General features: G+C 34.7%; 1 protein-coding gene across 1 annotated transcript; it reads right to left on the bottom strand.

The window, feature by feature from the left end:
• Positions 1–523: 523 nt before the first annotated feature.
• Positions 524–15,360, bottom strand: LOC128220790 (sterile alpha motif domain-containing protein 9-like). The gene is made up of 10 exons (XM_052929334.1): positions 15,285–15,360; positions 13,862–13,967; positions 12,103–12,740; positions 11,627–11,908; positions 10,899–11,103; positions 10,733–10,791; positions 5,548–9,851; positions 4,146–4,296; positions 3,774–3,874; positions 524–2,840 (listed from the first exon to the last, which is right to left on the bottom strand). Exons 3-10 carry the CDS (start codon positions 12,680–12,682, stop codon positions 2,808–2,810), a joined length of 5,715 nt encoding a protein of 1,904 aa, XP_052785294.1. The 5' UTR covers positions 12,683–12,740; positions 13,862–13,967; positions 15,285–15,360; the 3' UTR covers positions 524–2,807.
• Positions 15,361–15,601: the final 241 nt, after the last annotated feature.

Genomic DNA, 15,601 nt, shown 5'->3' with positions numbered 1-15,601 from the left:
ATCCGTAACACTTCTAACATCTCGGGGCCGGCCGTTGTAGTTACTTAAGGGAAGTCAAGATATTTATCTTATTGATTTTGTATTTGTATTCTTGTGGGATAATAAAAAATATCTAATCTCACTAAAGGAATTTACATAATACAGATCTTTTATACGGCCACCCAGCTTCTTCATATCATTAGCTCACCGGGCGGTTGATAGTAATAGAGCCTCTTGTGAATGCTTTCCATGTGAATGCCGAGACGCAATGTTTTAAATTAGGGCCTGTTAGGAACTGGCCTCCTGCTAAAGGTTAAAATATCTTGGTTTCCTATAATATAATACAAAAGGAAATCATATTTGAGTCATGCGATGTTATAGTTATGGTCATTGCCTTTGGCACCGATCTTGGATTATAATTGCGAGGTGGTACTTTTCATGTGAGAGGAGTAGGTAACAAGGAACAGCTAGATAGTCCAGTTTAAATGTACGCATTTAAGGGTATTAATTGCAACGATCAAGGTAATACGGCAGTACTATTTTATTGTCATTTAACATACATAAGTACTATATATTTAATGCAACTGTAAATGATATAACTATCATTATAGTAATAACAAATTTAAAGATACCATACTATAGGTTCTATACATGAGTCATATCAACATCATGTTTTGCAATTTGAAATGCACAGCATATACATTATATAAACTGTACAATGTTTATGTATAAACCAATCATCGGTCTGGATACATATGATAGGAAATATAAAATCAAAATATGTTAAAATACTATAAGAATGTTTGGATGATTGTATATTGGTCAATAAAACCAATCATCGAAAGGGAAGAAAACCATAGTACATGGGTAGTCAAAAAGGGTACGTGTTAAGATGAGTTATGAAGTTAAAGATACACCATTACTCCCAAATAAGATTTACCACAATTGATACTATTGTTTTAATATTCCAAAAGGATTAATGTCGAAAACAATGGTTCTTATGAAGGATACCAAGCTCGATTGAAAGAAATGAGCATAAAACACGCTATTTCTACTTTATGAGACAAAAGTAGACCACAATAAATCTTTTAGCATTCACCAATCATTTAATATTTTTGCGCTTTCTGCTATTGGGTACACGGTTACAATCTTGTTATTAGTAATTAATATTTTTCATAAATGCATTCTTTATTTATTGGTTAGAGGTTATCAGTCCAAATTGATGTTTGTTATACATGTGTATGTAATGGTTTTGAATAAGAGTGTCATTTTTAAGAGTGTCTATGATATCATGCTGTATTTTGAATTGATGTAAATTTGTATTTATAAACTTAGAAACTTTTGTATTCCAAATACTTCAAAAAACCTTTGTCAGAATGATCTGCTGAATATCATATCGAATGTTTTGTATAAAATATCGAATGTTTTGTATAAAGTATCGAACGTTTTGTACAGAATATAGCATTATAATGAACACCACGGGTAACTCCACAGGGGCCAGAAACAAATTATTTTTGTTTATTTAAGCCTATATGTACATATAAGAAAATAATTTGTTTCTGTCCCCTGTGGTAACTCAGTAGTCAAAAATTAAAAAATAAACCTGTATAAATTCACAGTTTAAGAGCCCAAACGACAATGAACTCTCTAGAAACACAGACATGTAAAATCATACACAAATACATACACCACAAACAGACAATAAACACATCAATATAGCTTGACCGATTACCGCCTTTGAACGATCAGTTAAACACCCAATGAAATATGTACAAAGTTGAAAAATATAAGAGGAAAACTTAAGAATCCTTTTGTATAAGAGTTATTACAATGAAATAAAGAAAACAATCAAATTGCAAGTGGTCTAAACGAAATGGGTGATCCAAATTAAAAGCAAGTAGTTAAATGTTCAAACAATACTTTTCAACAACATTTGTGATAAAAATGAAAAAAAAACACATCAATATAGCTTGACCGATTACCGCCTTTGAACGATCAGTTAAACACCCAATGAAATATGTACAAAGTTGAAAAATATAAGAGGAAAACTTAAGAATCCTTTTGTATAAGAGTTATTACAATGAAATAAAGAAAACAATCAAACTGCAAGTGGTCTAAACGAAATGGGTGATCCAAATTAAAAGCAAATAGTTAAATGTTCAAACAATACTTTTCAACAACATTTGTGATAAAAATGAAAAAAATAATGACAATTATGTTAAATTTACAGCATGAAATGCAAAATTGTATTTTAAATAGATTTGTTTCAGCTTGTCAATAATAATAGCAGCAACAACAGAAACAGCATAATGCAAAAATGAGGTCAATCTAAAATGGCAGCACAACAAAACGTATGAAGCGATTATCGTAAAGATATATGTAAAACTATCCGTACGCATGATCAAAATCACGTTAACGCATCAAATATCTTACATTATTATTATTATGCATCCAATATATTTCAACTTTTAGATGCTGATCATTTCTAAGATTAAACAGAGCAAAATCTTAGAAAACGTAAAACTTTTTGATAGCTGAGTTTCAGCCATGTTTCATACATCGTGGCTACGATCTTGTCTGCTTGTCAAGGGAGATCACTGCATTAGAAATTTGACCTCTCCTACATCATGGTGCTCCATCGCGTTCTATAAACTGTTGAATTCACCAAAACACCTGTATCATATAATTTTTCATGGATTTTTTTGTACATTTGATGTTTTGTCTTTTGTTTTTGCGTTATTCTACCAGCCTCTTGCCTCTCATCTGAACGTTTGACGTGTTTAACCATTTCCTTTGCAAACTTCTATATCATTGGCCCTTCGTAACAGTTAATCTTCCTTGGTTTGTTCAGGTCGCCGTTTCTGAAATAAATACACATAATATTTACGGGGTTTACATTTTTATTCTTCAACTGTACACCTGGTGTCACAACCTATTAACTCGTTCCTGGGATGGTATAAATATGCCTCAATCTTAAAAACGGTCATGTATCAATGCCTTTATTTATTGACAAACGCCCAAAAGTCAAACCATCAACGAAGATCATGTTAAGAGGCACATCGTTAAGGCTTTAAGAGAAACACACAACATCACAAAATAACTAAGACAGAGTACACATGCATACAAATATGCATTCACTTATGTTGTGGTTTCCACTAAAACAGTCAGCCGAACAGCAATTCATTGGGGATTTAAACTAATGGGAAGCCAACGTTACGTTTGTACCTTATTGTTTACCAGTAATAGCAAAATCAATGTTAAAGGCCTAATTGGAGCCGGCCTCACCCTTGAGCCAATGAAGAGTAAAGTAAAAAGATAGTACTAACTAATATAGAAATCCAGTCCCAAACTGCACGGTAAAGTCGTAGCTATGCGGCAATGATTGCCTAAGTAAATCTTAAATAAAAAATATGTTCATGCAGAAACATATTTTAAAAAATAATTTTTAAACCAGCCGGGGTCAAGCAACATAAAAGAACACATACGCTTAAACACACGAATAAATATGCTGGCGAAAATACTACGAGCTATCTTTGCTAAATTTTAAACCGAAATGATACAAAGCACTTTGAAATAGCTCCTGCCCTTTGTGGATTTTTGCATCAACCGCTTCTTAATTTGCTTTAGTTTTTTTTAATCTTCCTGCGGTAGGTCCGTGGTACTCGCTAGTTTAACTGCATTATTTTAGACAAAGCATTATGCAATAAATTAATAAGAGTTTATATCGATTAGCAAGCAAAATGATAAAACGAAATCATTTGACATGAATCATTGGACATAAAATGCAAATTTACTTCAGTTTGATCTTCCTCTGGTGTTGATCTCTTAGTCTGTTTAACTTCCATTGCTCGTACATGTCGAAGACTTTTGCTCGATTCATCTCCTTCGTCGCTTTCTGTATATAAGGCAGCATATCACATACAAGGAGAGCAAAATATTTACTGTATGTCTTTATATTTTCTTGATTTTTTTGATTTTTTTTTGATTTTTTTTGATGGAACGGATTTGAACATTGTCCAAGTTGTAGTATGAAAACATGGTTTTTGCCGACACTTTCAATAATATATGCTTGATTTATTCCCACGACTAATTATCATTTGGTAACGAAAGAAAACATTTTTTTTTGTTGCGGATTAATTTCTTAAACATGTTGTTTATAATCTTACCGTTTAGGTTTACACCAAACGCAGCAGGTCCTCGCCAAGTGAACCCCAGCACAAACGTCACGTTCCTATATCTCAAATGGTCGCAGTTTTCATAAGTTGCAATCACAAATGAATATCGACGTCGCAACGTTTTTGAATCATCACAGGAAACCTTAAAAAATAATGTACTCCTATTGTTCACAAGCGTCCGAAATTATTTGATGTTGTACGTGTGATCTGTGGATATCGGATGTGCGGGCCTACTTTCACTACTGTTTCTATCGAAACTCATTACAGATACTAGTAAATGCGTTAAATACTGTCGTCGTCAATTTATTTCCTGTGCACATTCCTATCCCGCGAAGTAAATATAGAAGACACAGTAACAGTCAAGTGTCCATGTATTTCTCGGCATATGCGCAAAAAGATGCATCTATTTATACTGACAATTTACTGGTTTGTACTTAGGCGTATGCAATACAATGTGTCGTAAACAACGCTCAGAACCAACATTTCCAAACTAAAAAGAGACCTTATTTACTACATTGCAAGAAACAATTATGTCAGCATTTACTTTTGTGGATTTCTCGGCATCAGATATTTTTTAGGCTGAACAAGGTTGCTCTTAGCCTGAATTAAATTATACGACAATCGCATCCATCCGTCCGCCATATATTCTGCATTTACGGAATCTGGACGGTTTTACTAGAAGCCATTTTTAAAAATAATGTGTTCACTGCCTCTCCTTGAAGGGTATTGGATATTACCAAAACTCGGGCCGCCGTACGAAAATACACTTTGTTATTCGCATGTTGTGAACGGTTTAACAACATGTTAAAGTTAACTTTTGAACCAGTGTGTTAATATAAGGAAACATCTTCTATTCATGATAAAGATTTGAAATAAGTAGTTCATAATCAAAATCTAAATTTGATGAGTAAAACGTGATGTTTCGTGTAGGTTTCCTGAATAGAATGTTTAAAGAGATGTGGTTCTAACAGTGATTAAACCGAAAGTAACAAAATATGCAAATTCTTACTGTGTTTGACGGCACAATGTCAAAAAAGAAATTTCGTTAAAATATTGTACATGTTTTGATTCTTACTAGATACCATCTAAAAACATTTCTTGTTTTAACTTATCTCCTGTACTACAATTTTGCAATGCAGGTACCGCGGAAAATTTCATTGCTTTGTGGTATTCGGTGAAACAGGAAGGTAGATTTTGTTATTGTTGTTATTTTCGAAAAAAAAACATGTGGTTATACAATTTGACACTCGTCGGCATATAATACACAATTACATTCAACTCGTTCAGGAAATGTGTAAGTGAGTTCGCAAAAGTCTCGCTTACTAACATTGTTCTGGACTCGTTGAAAAGAAGTGTGTTTAATATGACGAGTCGCGACATATCCTATATATACCTGATGGTTGATGTGATTTCCAGTTCTGTCGACAACACCTTCTAATCGAACATACGTCTCGTTTCCGATTGTATGGTTCCAAATGTCATCGTCCATTACTTCCACTCTTGATTTACCTTCCTTTTCTCTTTCTTTTCTCCATGAATCTCTTATCATGTCCTGATCAACGAAATCATATCCGGGGTTGCCTTTTGCCAACGCAAAATATGTCGCTGCTTTAGTACGCGCTGATTCAATTCGTTTGGATACGAACCTCTCATCGTATATATTCTGCCATTCGTCTATTATTTCAGACAGGTTACCTAATCGACTGATCTTTGAGAAGTATTTTTCTCTTCGGTTTGGCAATGGCCAGTGAAGTAAAGCAAAGTACATATATGGTTCAATATAAACATTCCCACTGTTTCGATTTTTCTTTCGTTGTAGTTGCAAAAGTTTGTCGCTTAAAATTAACATGTATCCATATATGTCAACACTCTCATCAAGGTCATGCATCCCTCTCCGTTGCGAAATATCAATGATGTTGTATGCCAAAAATTTCATCAAATCTTTTTCACGGGCAATAGCTTTGGCAGATGATATCTTCCTTATCACTCTTTTCAAATTGTTCGGAAATCTTCTGTACGCATGTTGCATCGATTTAAAAGTTTCAGCCACCATGAATTTCTGATCCTCTTCTCCGTAGATGTATTCATACGTTTTACGTAAGTCCACTGCTTTCTTCTCATACTCCTTTTTACTTAAGGAATCTTTAAACGGTCGTTTTTTCATGAACAACTCATACTCTATCCGGATCAATGTGTTGGTCAAGTGGTTGTGTTGCTCACCTTCCCTACGAAACGTATCAATGTCTTCTCCTAAGTGATCAAACACATCGGTCTCATATCCATTCATGAATTTGTAAAACATTTGCTTATCACCGACTATTTTGTCCACATCCATAATATTTTCTAAGAATGAAAACGCTGTGTACAATTCCATGAAGTAAGAGGTCATGTCATTTATTACGTCGAGTTCCTGAGCTCTTCGAAAATGTCGAAGTGCTGTCAATGCCAATTTTAGAATATCCTGAATCTCACCAGAATAATCAATCTCTGCAGTTTTCTTTAGTACCTGTTCCATCTGCGATTTGTAGATTTGGCCGTAGGTATCAAACAATATGGATTTATATGGCACGCCACTATTCACTGCAATAGCACGTTCAATGGCTTCTTCAGCCTGTGAATAGCATCTGAAGGAGATGCATAGCCTCGCCAGATGTTGCCCTACGTAGGGGTTGTTTGAAATTTCGAAGCAGTATTTCATCAACTGGTATGCCCTTTTGTAAGCATCTTGCTTTGTTTCTTCTGGTCTGGTATCTATTAATGAATGGATGAGATTTGAAAAGTCTCGTCTTTCTTTTGTGTCCCCAGTCCTAGTTGTTGGTCGAGTAACAAACAGACCGGATATGGTATCTCTGAAATCAGACACTGCTTTCTCCTTCTCAGATGTATTTGTAAGCTTTGCTTTCAAAAAGTCTAGTAAATCTTGAACAACTACCTCAAGCGTCTTTGAATGCTTCTTCATCAGAGCTTTGAGAATTTCATCTACGATAACAGGTGATATTATTGTCACCCCACTAATCCCCTTCGTTTCTCTGTACTTAAGCAGAAGTTCAAGTGACTCTGTTGTTCTAACATTCCAAGTTTGTCGATAGCCAAGAGCTTTTCTGTGCCGTAGGTCAACTAAGCCGACTGGTTTTCCTCTCAGAAGCAGTTCATCAATATTGTAACGCGAACTCGATGAAGCGACACATCCCATCATCTCATCAAAAACACTTGTAGGAATTGCAGTACTAACATCAAACTTGCAGACCAACGAGATATGTTGCAGAGGCACCTCCTCTTTTTCTTTCAACCCTTCCATTATGTTATGCACTGTACTTCGAATATGTTCCTCGTTGAAGTTTTCCTTCATAACATTGAATGCAATGAGTGACTGCAAGTCTTCTACGTCTTTTGCGCGATCTTCAAATCGTGATATTTCTATCGCACTAAGGGAATGTCTTAATACATTACGTTTATTTTCATAAGACTTCGCCATAGTTATTCTTGACACCACGATAAGTATACAGAAGAGTTTTCCCGACTTAGACCCTCTTTTATATGACATAAAATCAAGATTGTCTTTAAGCACTTTGATGTCTTCATCCGTTTTGTTATCGGCTAGAATCAGTACCGGTTTGATGAGATTGTCGTCGTTCTCGCCGAAATGCCTGAATCGAGCTATTTCTTTTGCTGTCTTTTTCTCAACTACTCTTGTGACAATACAAGCTTTAAGTGCCTTCGAAGGATCATTTGTAAACTGACTAAAGTGCCAAATGAGTTGTTTACCGAGGGTTGTTCCTCCAGCCCCGTGCTGATGGAAAATATCTATGATTTCATACCGGTTTTTATCGGCTCCACTTTTGATCACGTCTTCAATATGACTAACAAAGTATTTAAGTAGATCCCTTTTGCAAACCTGACCCTTAAAGAAGAAATTCCACCATGAAACTTCGTTTCCTTTATAATAACTCTCTTCGGCTTCCTTCTTTTTGCTCTTTTGTTCATTATGACTCATCTCACCGAACTGGGCCACGCATTCGTCCCCGCTTATCAATTCAATGTCTGATATGTTTTCCTTTTCTTTCTCCAAAACTGTCATTAAAGTCACTGTTCCATCCCCTGTGGGTAATCTATAATGAGTTTTGGGGTTTCGTACAAATATTGCACTGAAGGCTTTTGCTAACTGACACCAAGAAAACCCGGTGTAGAAATTTAACTCGATGTCTTCATTTAAAAGCTCACGGACTTCATGCTGGAGCAATTTTACATTTTCTTGCTTGTCTGAAATAATACTGGTTCTGTCTTTGTATTTGCAGCAGAAGTCAAAGGCAATTCTATAAAGTGGGTCACATCTTTCTAGCTTTTGAAATATCAAGAATATAAACAAAATGCGTTCACCGTATGACATAACAAAATGTTCAACTGCATTGTTGAAACCCACGTAATGTGACTTGAACCATTTGTCGGAACCACCGTGGCAATCAAGCCACGCTATCTTTGATCCATCAACGCAGAATGTATTTTTATCCTGAGTGTTGTAGATATCAAAAACCAATTTCCCGTGTTCAATGTTGTTTCGAAGGTTTGTTGAATGGTCAAAATTAAATACAGCGCTTGCAGACAGAAACACAGATTCCATTGAAGACAATTCTGAGAGTAATTGTTCTGAGTCATTGGAATCGGAGTAATTTCCACAAATGATGTGAGGAAAGAAATGCGGGGTGACATATTTATTGCCTGAAGTCATTCGTTTCGCCAGATCTGATAAACGAGTTCTTACTGCCGTTTTTAAATGCATTTCAGATCCGTCAAGCATTCGCCTTTGTTCAAATGTATACGTAAAATCTATTTCTACTTCTTTCACTTTAAGTTGATTAATTGTTTCTATCGAGTCAAGACGGCATTCAGACGGTGTTTGCAAGAAGCATTTTTGCTGTTGATTTCCCCAAGGTGGAAAGTTTACTTGAATAAAGTTATCTTCAAGGTACCAGGAACATGGCTCAATATCAAGTTCTATAACGTTCTTGTCATTGGTCACATTAATTATTTGTAATGGACTTAGGCAACGCAAAATGCGTTTCCATTTGGAGCCAAAGCATCTCTTGATGCACGTGCGAAAGGTTGATTGGAGGGAAATGTGGTCAAAAAGAGAGCAAGGGACACCAACAATTGTCCCCGTGTTATTTTCCTTTGCTTTGATTCCAAAATGAAGTGTGCCATTTTGTCTCCCATTAATACTAGCACTAATGAATTTTATTGCTTCACTCATGAAGAATGCATGACTCAAGTCCCTTCGTTTTCTCGGATACACAAAATGATGAACAGTGTCAGTAAGACCAGCTGCATCATTTCTTACTGTACTTGACGCCGCATAACCATGTTTAACAGCAGTTTTGAATGGGCGAAATGACGCTAACTGGTCGCTCATTTTCTCGTTGCTTTTTTTAAGAACTTCCTCTTTAATAGAAATCAAGGTTTCTTTAATACCAATGCTCAAGTTATATCCCTCACTCTCGAGTTCAGTCTTGAAATGATCTAGCATTGTCTTTGATGGAATCATTGCAAACACTTTCGAAGAAATCATGCCATTGGTAATTATGTTTGAAATTGTGTTCACTATTCCATTCATCCTTGGGTCATTTGATAATTTCCGGACTTGCGTTGTTACAAACATAGAAAAATCTTCACTTTTCATATTCGTCAGCGGAAAGTTGTCATCTGAAATAAGGCTAGCGTAAATAAACGCAGAAAAAAAACCGTTACGAATATGGTATACCCTACCAATTGAATTTCCAAATGTTGTTTAATCCGATCAAGATATGTATGAATAGAGAGTTGGTTTAGTAACAATAATGACATTGAAATCCATAGTCGCCTATTTTTCAAACAGTAAATTGTTTTTGTTCAGAATGGTTTATAAAGCTTAAATGAAAGTGTAATTTGACAACCAATTTCCCATAATTGTAGCAAATATTTAACCGGCGAAAATGTCAAGATCATGTTGTCGACAAAAACATGATACTTTCAGGGTGGTTCTTCAGGTAGCATTGTTTTGTTCGATTTACCTTAAAAGATCGAAACAATTAAATATTTGTTTTTTAAACAAATTTAAATCGCTCTAAGTTTATAATTTTGTGTTTAAATTTATATTCGTCGTTGTTTATTGTGTTTTTACCTTAGCTCCGTAACAAAACAACATACATTTTTCGTCAGGTATAAAATATCGAAATAACTCAAATGTTCGAATATAAATATCATATAATGATCCTAATTAATGTATGCTCTGAAACGTAAATAAACAGGCACTCTTTCCGAAGACCACATTTGATATTACTTTCGGAATATATTCTTTACATTTATTTTTAACCAAAAGCATAAGTGATTCCCCTCTCAGTGCTATGATATTATCTTTAATACTAAATAAAATAGACACGCAAATGAATATTTTGATCTGAGTCTTTTGTTTAACTTTCACTGCATTAAAATCATAAACTTAATAGTCGAGATTTTAACGATTTATCTTGTCATGATCAATATTTCTCTTGAACGTAATTCTTACTTGGACACTTCAAACAAATAAAAAATGATCATACTCTTACTTTCAAGTTCAGATTCATCGTATGTGTTGATACTGCTCACCCAATTCAAACCCTGAAAACTAATAACGAAGAAAAATTTAACAATAATGTCGGAAAATCTGAGGAAAATAACTAATACACTTTCTGTTGCAAATACAGTACAGAAAATATGAAGTCTAACGCTAACCTGCTGAAGCTGTCCTCGAAGACAGTGTCTGTGAACTCGGCCAAAACACAATCTCTGACTGTTGAAAAAGGGGTTAAACAACGGCGCGCATTTTCTATGTATTCATGCACATCTTCACACTTTACTCTGCCCATGGGACTCTTTTCGAGCGACTTCTTGAGAATATCTCGTATTGCATCTCTCTCCATTTTTTTCAAGGTTTTGCCTGAAAAGACACCAACAGATTGATTGAATTACAACTAGTTGACTATTTTATCATCGTCAAACTGAACGTTCATACTGCAACGTCACTATATAGTTTGCGAGGTCATTGTGTCGTTATCAATGCACAACGAATGCATTTCGATAGAAAACTATTCTCTGTGTTGTCCAGTAAGCGCAGTGGTAAGCGCAATCGCTTCTCACCTAGGCGACCTGGGTTCGATTCCCGCACTAGGTGTATGTGAGATTGGTTTGTGGTCACCAAGCCGGACAAGTGGTGTTTTTCCGGTTACTCCGGTTTCCCCAAACAATACAAGAACACACTCTCGCGTAAGATTTTGTCAACGAGAATGATTAATATAATGGTGTGATAACTTGTTCACAACCGTTGCAACATAATTAAGTTTAAACTATACTGTGTTTATATTTAAACTTGCATATAATACAAATTCCTATTTTAATTTATATTATTCACATTTCATTGTTCCTTTGCGTAAACAAAGATCATATCATAATCCAAATACTACCTAAATTTGGCTGATTCTTGCACAGGATAGTTCCTAAACAATTGTTCATCTCACTGATGCAGTCGCAAAACAGCAAAACACGTTCGTGCTCTTCGTTCATCATGTGCATAACAAGAATGTATGCTTGGTCTTCGAAGTTGTGTTCACTGGTTACCTCCCTGTGAATCTCTTCGGTTATTAGTCCTTTATCAAGTAAATTCCTTGATAAAACGTCCACATCAATGTTTCGACCTATTTCCAACGCATATGCTGATAATCTAAACTTCAATTTCGTTTCTTGAACTAAAATTGTTAAACAAGCATGCAGAATTATGTTATCATTTACACAAAGTTAATCATATTTAGAAAATTAGATATCAAAAAGAGGATGCATTTATTGATTATCGGCCATTAAAACTTTAAATAATAGCTAAAATATCGTTTAAGATAACTAAACACTTTTTAAGTTAACAATAATTAGAAGCACAATCCCATACCGTTTTCGTTCTCCGAAGCCTTTAAGAGTTTATCCATTGCAGCCTCGTTCTGTAATGACAATATCATGTCGCAGCTCACCTTCGATAAAAGTTCATTCCCTTGCAATCTTTTGATGCAAATCTCGATCTCTTCTGCTCTTTCTTCCGTGAGTGCTGTGCAAATTGAATGAATGACAGTTTTTGTTCTGTCAAAAATATCATTGGATGTAAGTCTATATTTAGGAGCGTGCGCCAGTTCATTCCTTATGACTCTCAATTTATCAATATCAGCGTCTTCTTGAATGCTTAGAGGAATGAAATTTTTCAATATATATGTAAGAAGAGTAACGTCAAGATTGTCGACGGTTGTGGTTGGTGCATTCAGTAACTGGAATTGACTAGCAGCAAGTATTCCTCTCTTTTTATGAGCTTTGATCTCCGTTGATTTTGAGGCAAGAAACGCTGCTAACGAGATTAAGCTTGCTGAGAGTTTATTTTCAACCAGTTTTCTGAGGACATCGCTGGCAACGTCGACATTGAGTTGGTGTGCTTTTGAATACAGTAGAGATTCGTCTTTATCTGATAACACTATACTAGCCATTGTGTCTTGGTCTGTCTTCTACTTCTTTCTCTTAAAAATACTGCTATCTTCCTTTATTCTGCGATGTAGAAAAAGTAGTAACTCGAATATGAATGAGTCAGTTTTTACTATATGCTACATACTATGTATCTTACTACTAAGTTTAACACGCATACTGCGCATGCTTCACAACGGCTTTAATTCAGTCCGTGCTGTATTTAATGCGTTGTTACGTTGAGTAAATACCAACAGAAATTTGCAAACGAAAACAGGAAGAGTTATCTATGACAAGATAAGAATGTTTAACATAAAAGGATTTGAAGTTGCTAAGAATCATATTAAGTTGAGCCCATGAATATCCTGTAAATCGTTTATATATTAATTGCATGATTCTTCATATTGTTCATGTTTACTTTATAGTGCATACTTTGGAAGATCTTGAAGCTAAGTATTATTTTAACCTAATATGTTCACTGTTTGCAATCTAGATGTTTTGAAGCATTGACAAGTGGTGGCGTAAAAACACCATCGCTGCGCGGTAACAAAAATCACGACTTCAAGCCGTTTGAATGTTGAGTATGACTGTTATATTTTGAGCAATATTACATGTTCTTGGTGTCAGTGCATAATTGCAATGTTAACGTACTGTGTTTATTTGATTGACAGGCACGTAGCATTTAGCAAAGTGTATTTGCAAAATAAAAATTCATTAATAAGCATGACGTCTAATCTGCTTAAAGTGACTCCACAGTCAACCCGTAAAGTTCCAAGAAATGTAGCATTCTTAAAAACAAACCTTTAACAGTTGTATAAGAATTCTGCATTACTATGAATGTCACGGATCTATAACATAAGGTCCCCTTTCGTATGATCAAGCTCACACATTTATGTGAGCCCTTCGTCGCTATGAGTGTTACTTAACAAAATGACATAAATTTATTGGCGTAATGTATTGTTCCCCCAATCTCATTCGGATTGTTCTAATTAACCGCTTTTAAAAAAATATAGTCTAAAATTTGATTATTTGAAATACTACAATCAGACAAGACAATATTGAAGAAAAAAAATTATATAGAAAAAAACGTTAATTGCCTTAAAATTACACAGTCTGACACAACGGGCGGTGCGAGTCTATTTTACCCACAGAAAACTGGGGGGGGGGGGGGGGGGGCGCGCTCAAATGAAATAAACTATACAAACCTAATTAAGCTTGCCATAGTTCCAATTACAGCATTCTGTTATTCGAAAAGTTCCCTTGTCCGTTAAACGGCTCAAGTTTCTCACTGGGTTGTTATTTTACACAATCCTGAAATCAAATTACACGATTATTCACTTCTGTTCTATACGCATTATAAATAAGCTCATATTGCATCTTAAGTGGGGTGACTCTAATCAGAGTCAGAAAGATGCTTATAAAAGAGAGTAGGTAATAACAACAAGAGTCGAACAAAGGATTGTATATGTCAAAATGTTCAGCAAAGTTTGTAGTATCTGAAACTTTTAACTTGAGCAAATAAAACTAGTACGAAACCTACTTTTTGTTATAAAAGAGTTTTAAAAAGTAACTGGATATGGATAAAAAATATGACTGAAGATAAGAAGATAAAAATAAACGAGTTACTCCATTTTTGCTTACTTGGGTATTTTGACATTGAAATGACATCGTTCAGACGTCAATAATGTATATCAACATGGTTAAAGTATGAACTATATACAAGGCATTCATTGTTTAAGATAAACAGTCCCAAAACCTCATACAATTATTTTAGAAAAAATCAAGTTGGTGACCACCATAGGTTCAATGTGTTTGAAACATGATTATAGACTTTAAAATTATTTTATTTAACCAAAACATATGGCTTTAAATGCAGAAATATACACTTACAAATGGTGCCACCACATCATTCATTTCATAAAATTAATCATAAATAAACTTAAACTGACGTAAAACAAAATGAAGATAAATTCAAATACAAGGACATTTGTCGTACATTAAATGAAATGGCGCTGACCTTCAAATGGTCAAATGTGTATTTTTGTAGTCCATTTTCGGAGGAGTAAAATCCTTAATAGCATTTACAATGAAATAGCAATTCAGGGTGGCCACCCGGACGCCATCTTGGTAGTTATCAGCTCGCACCACATATTTGCACTCTATACACCACTGTCAAATATTTTTGAAGGTCAGACACCAATAATTAAATTCCCTACTAGATCCGCGAGATCATATCAGGCTGGAAATGTACAGAATCTTGGGCAATCCGAATCTACGTAACCACACCCTAGTCAAATGCATATCACGGATCAATCGCAGTACTTAAAAAAACAACTTTTCATCTCGTACCTGATAATTTTCCGTCTAAAATACTACAATTTAGATGATTGTTACAGAATGCATGCACTGATCTGAATACCTGTAACAATTGTATTTGCTAGAAACTCCTTGAGCTGAATGCAATATACTGAGTTCTGCTGAATATTATAAATTCTTATACAAATTATAATAAGGACATTGAAAATATTATCACAGACATTTATAATTACGTGTGTTGTTTATTTTGTTTCTATTCAATGACAGCAAGATGTTTGTAGAAAAACTCTAAAATAAAAAGTTCTATTTTACCTGCTGTAATAAGTCCATTATCTCTATTTGTGCACGGCAAAAGATCCGTTTTGTCTGATCAATCCGTATCTCTGAGTCATATACACAAGCAGATATTTGTCAAGTGCCAAAACATTGCATTATTTTAGAGTGGCCGCCTCGAAAACAGTATATATACTTAAAGATGTTTAACGAAGCGAATTCATCATATTAGTTTCAATAATTTGACCAATTTTTATAATTTGTTAAGTTTTCATGGAATATTCTTATCTTAAAAAAAAATCACACAATTAATGTCCATTATATTAAATAAACGCAATACTTTAATAGTTATTACT

This window comes from Mya arenaria, chromosome 15 (genome assembly GCF_026914265.1).
Source record: "Mya arenaria isolate MELC-2E11 chromosome 15, ASM2691426v1".
NCBI classification, from domain to species: domain Eukaryota; kingdom Metazoa; phylum Mollusca; class Bivalvia; order Myida; family Myidae; genus Mya; species Mya arenaria.
This window is presented reverse-complemented; position numbering and strand designations above follow the sequence as displayed.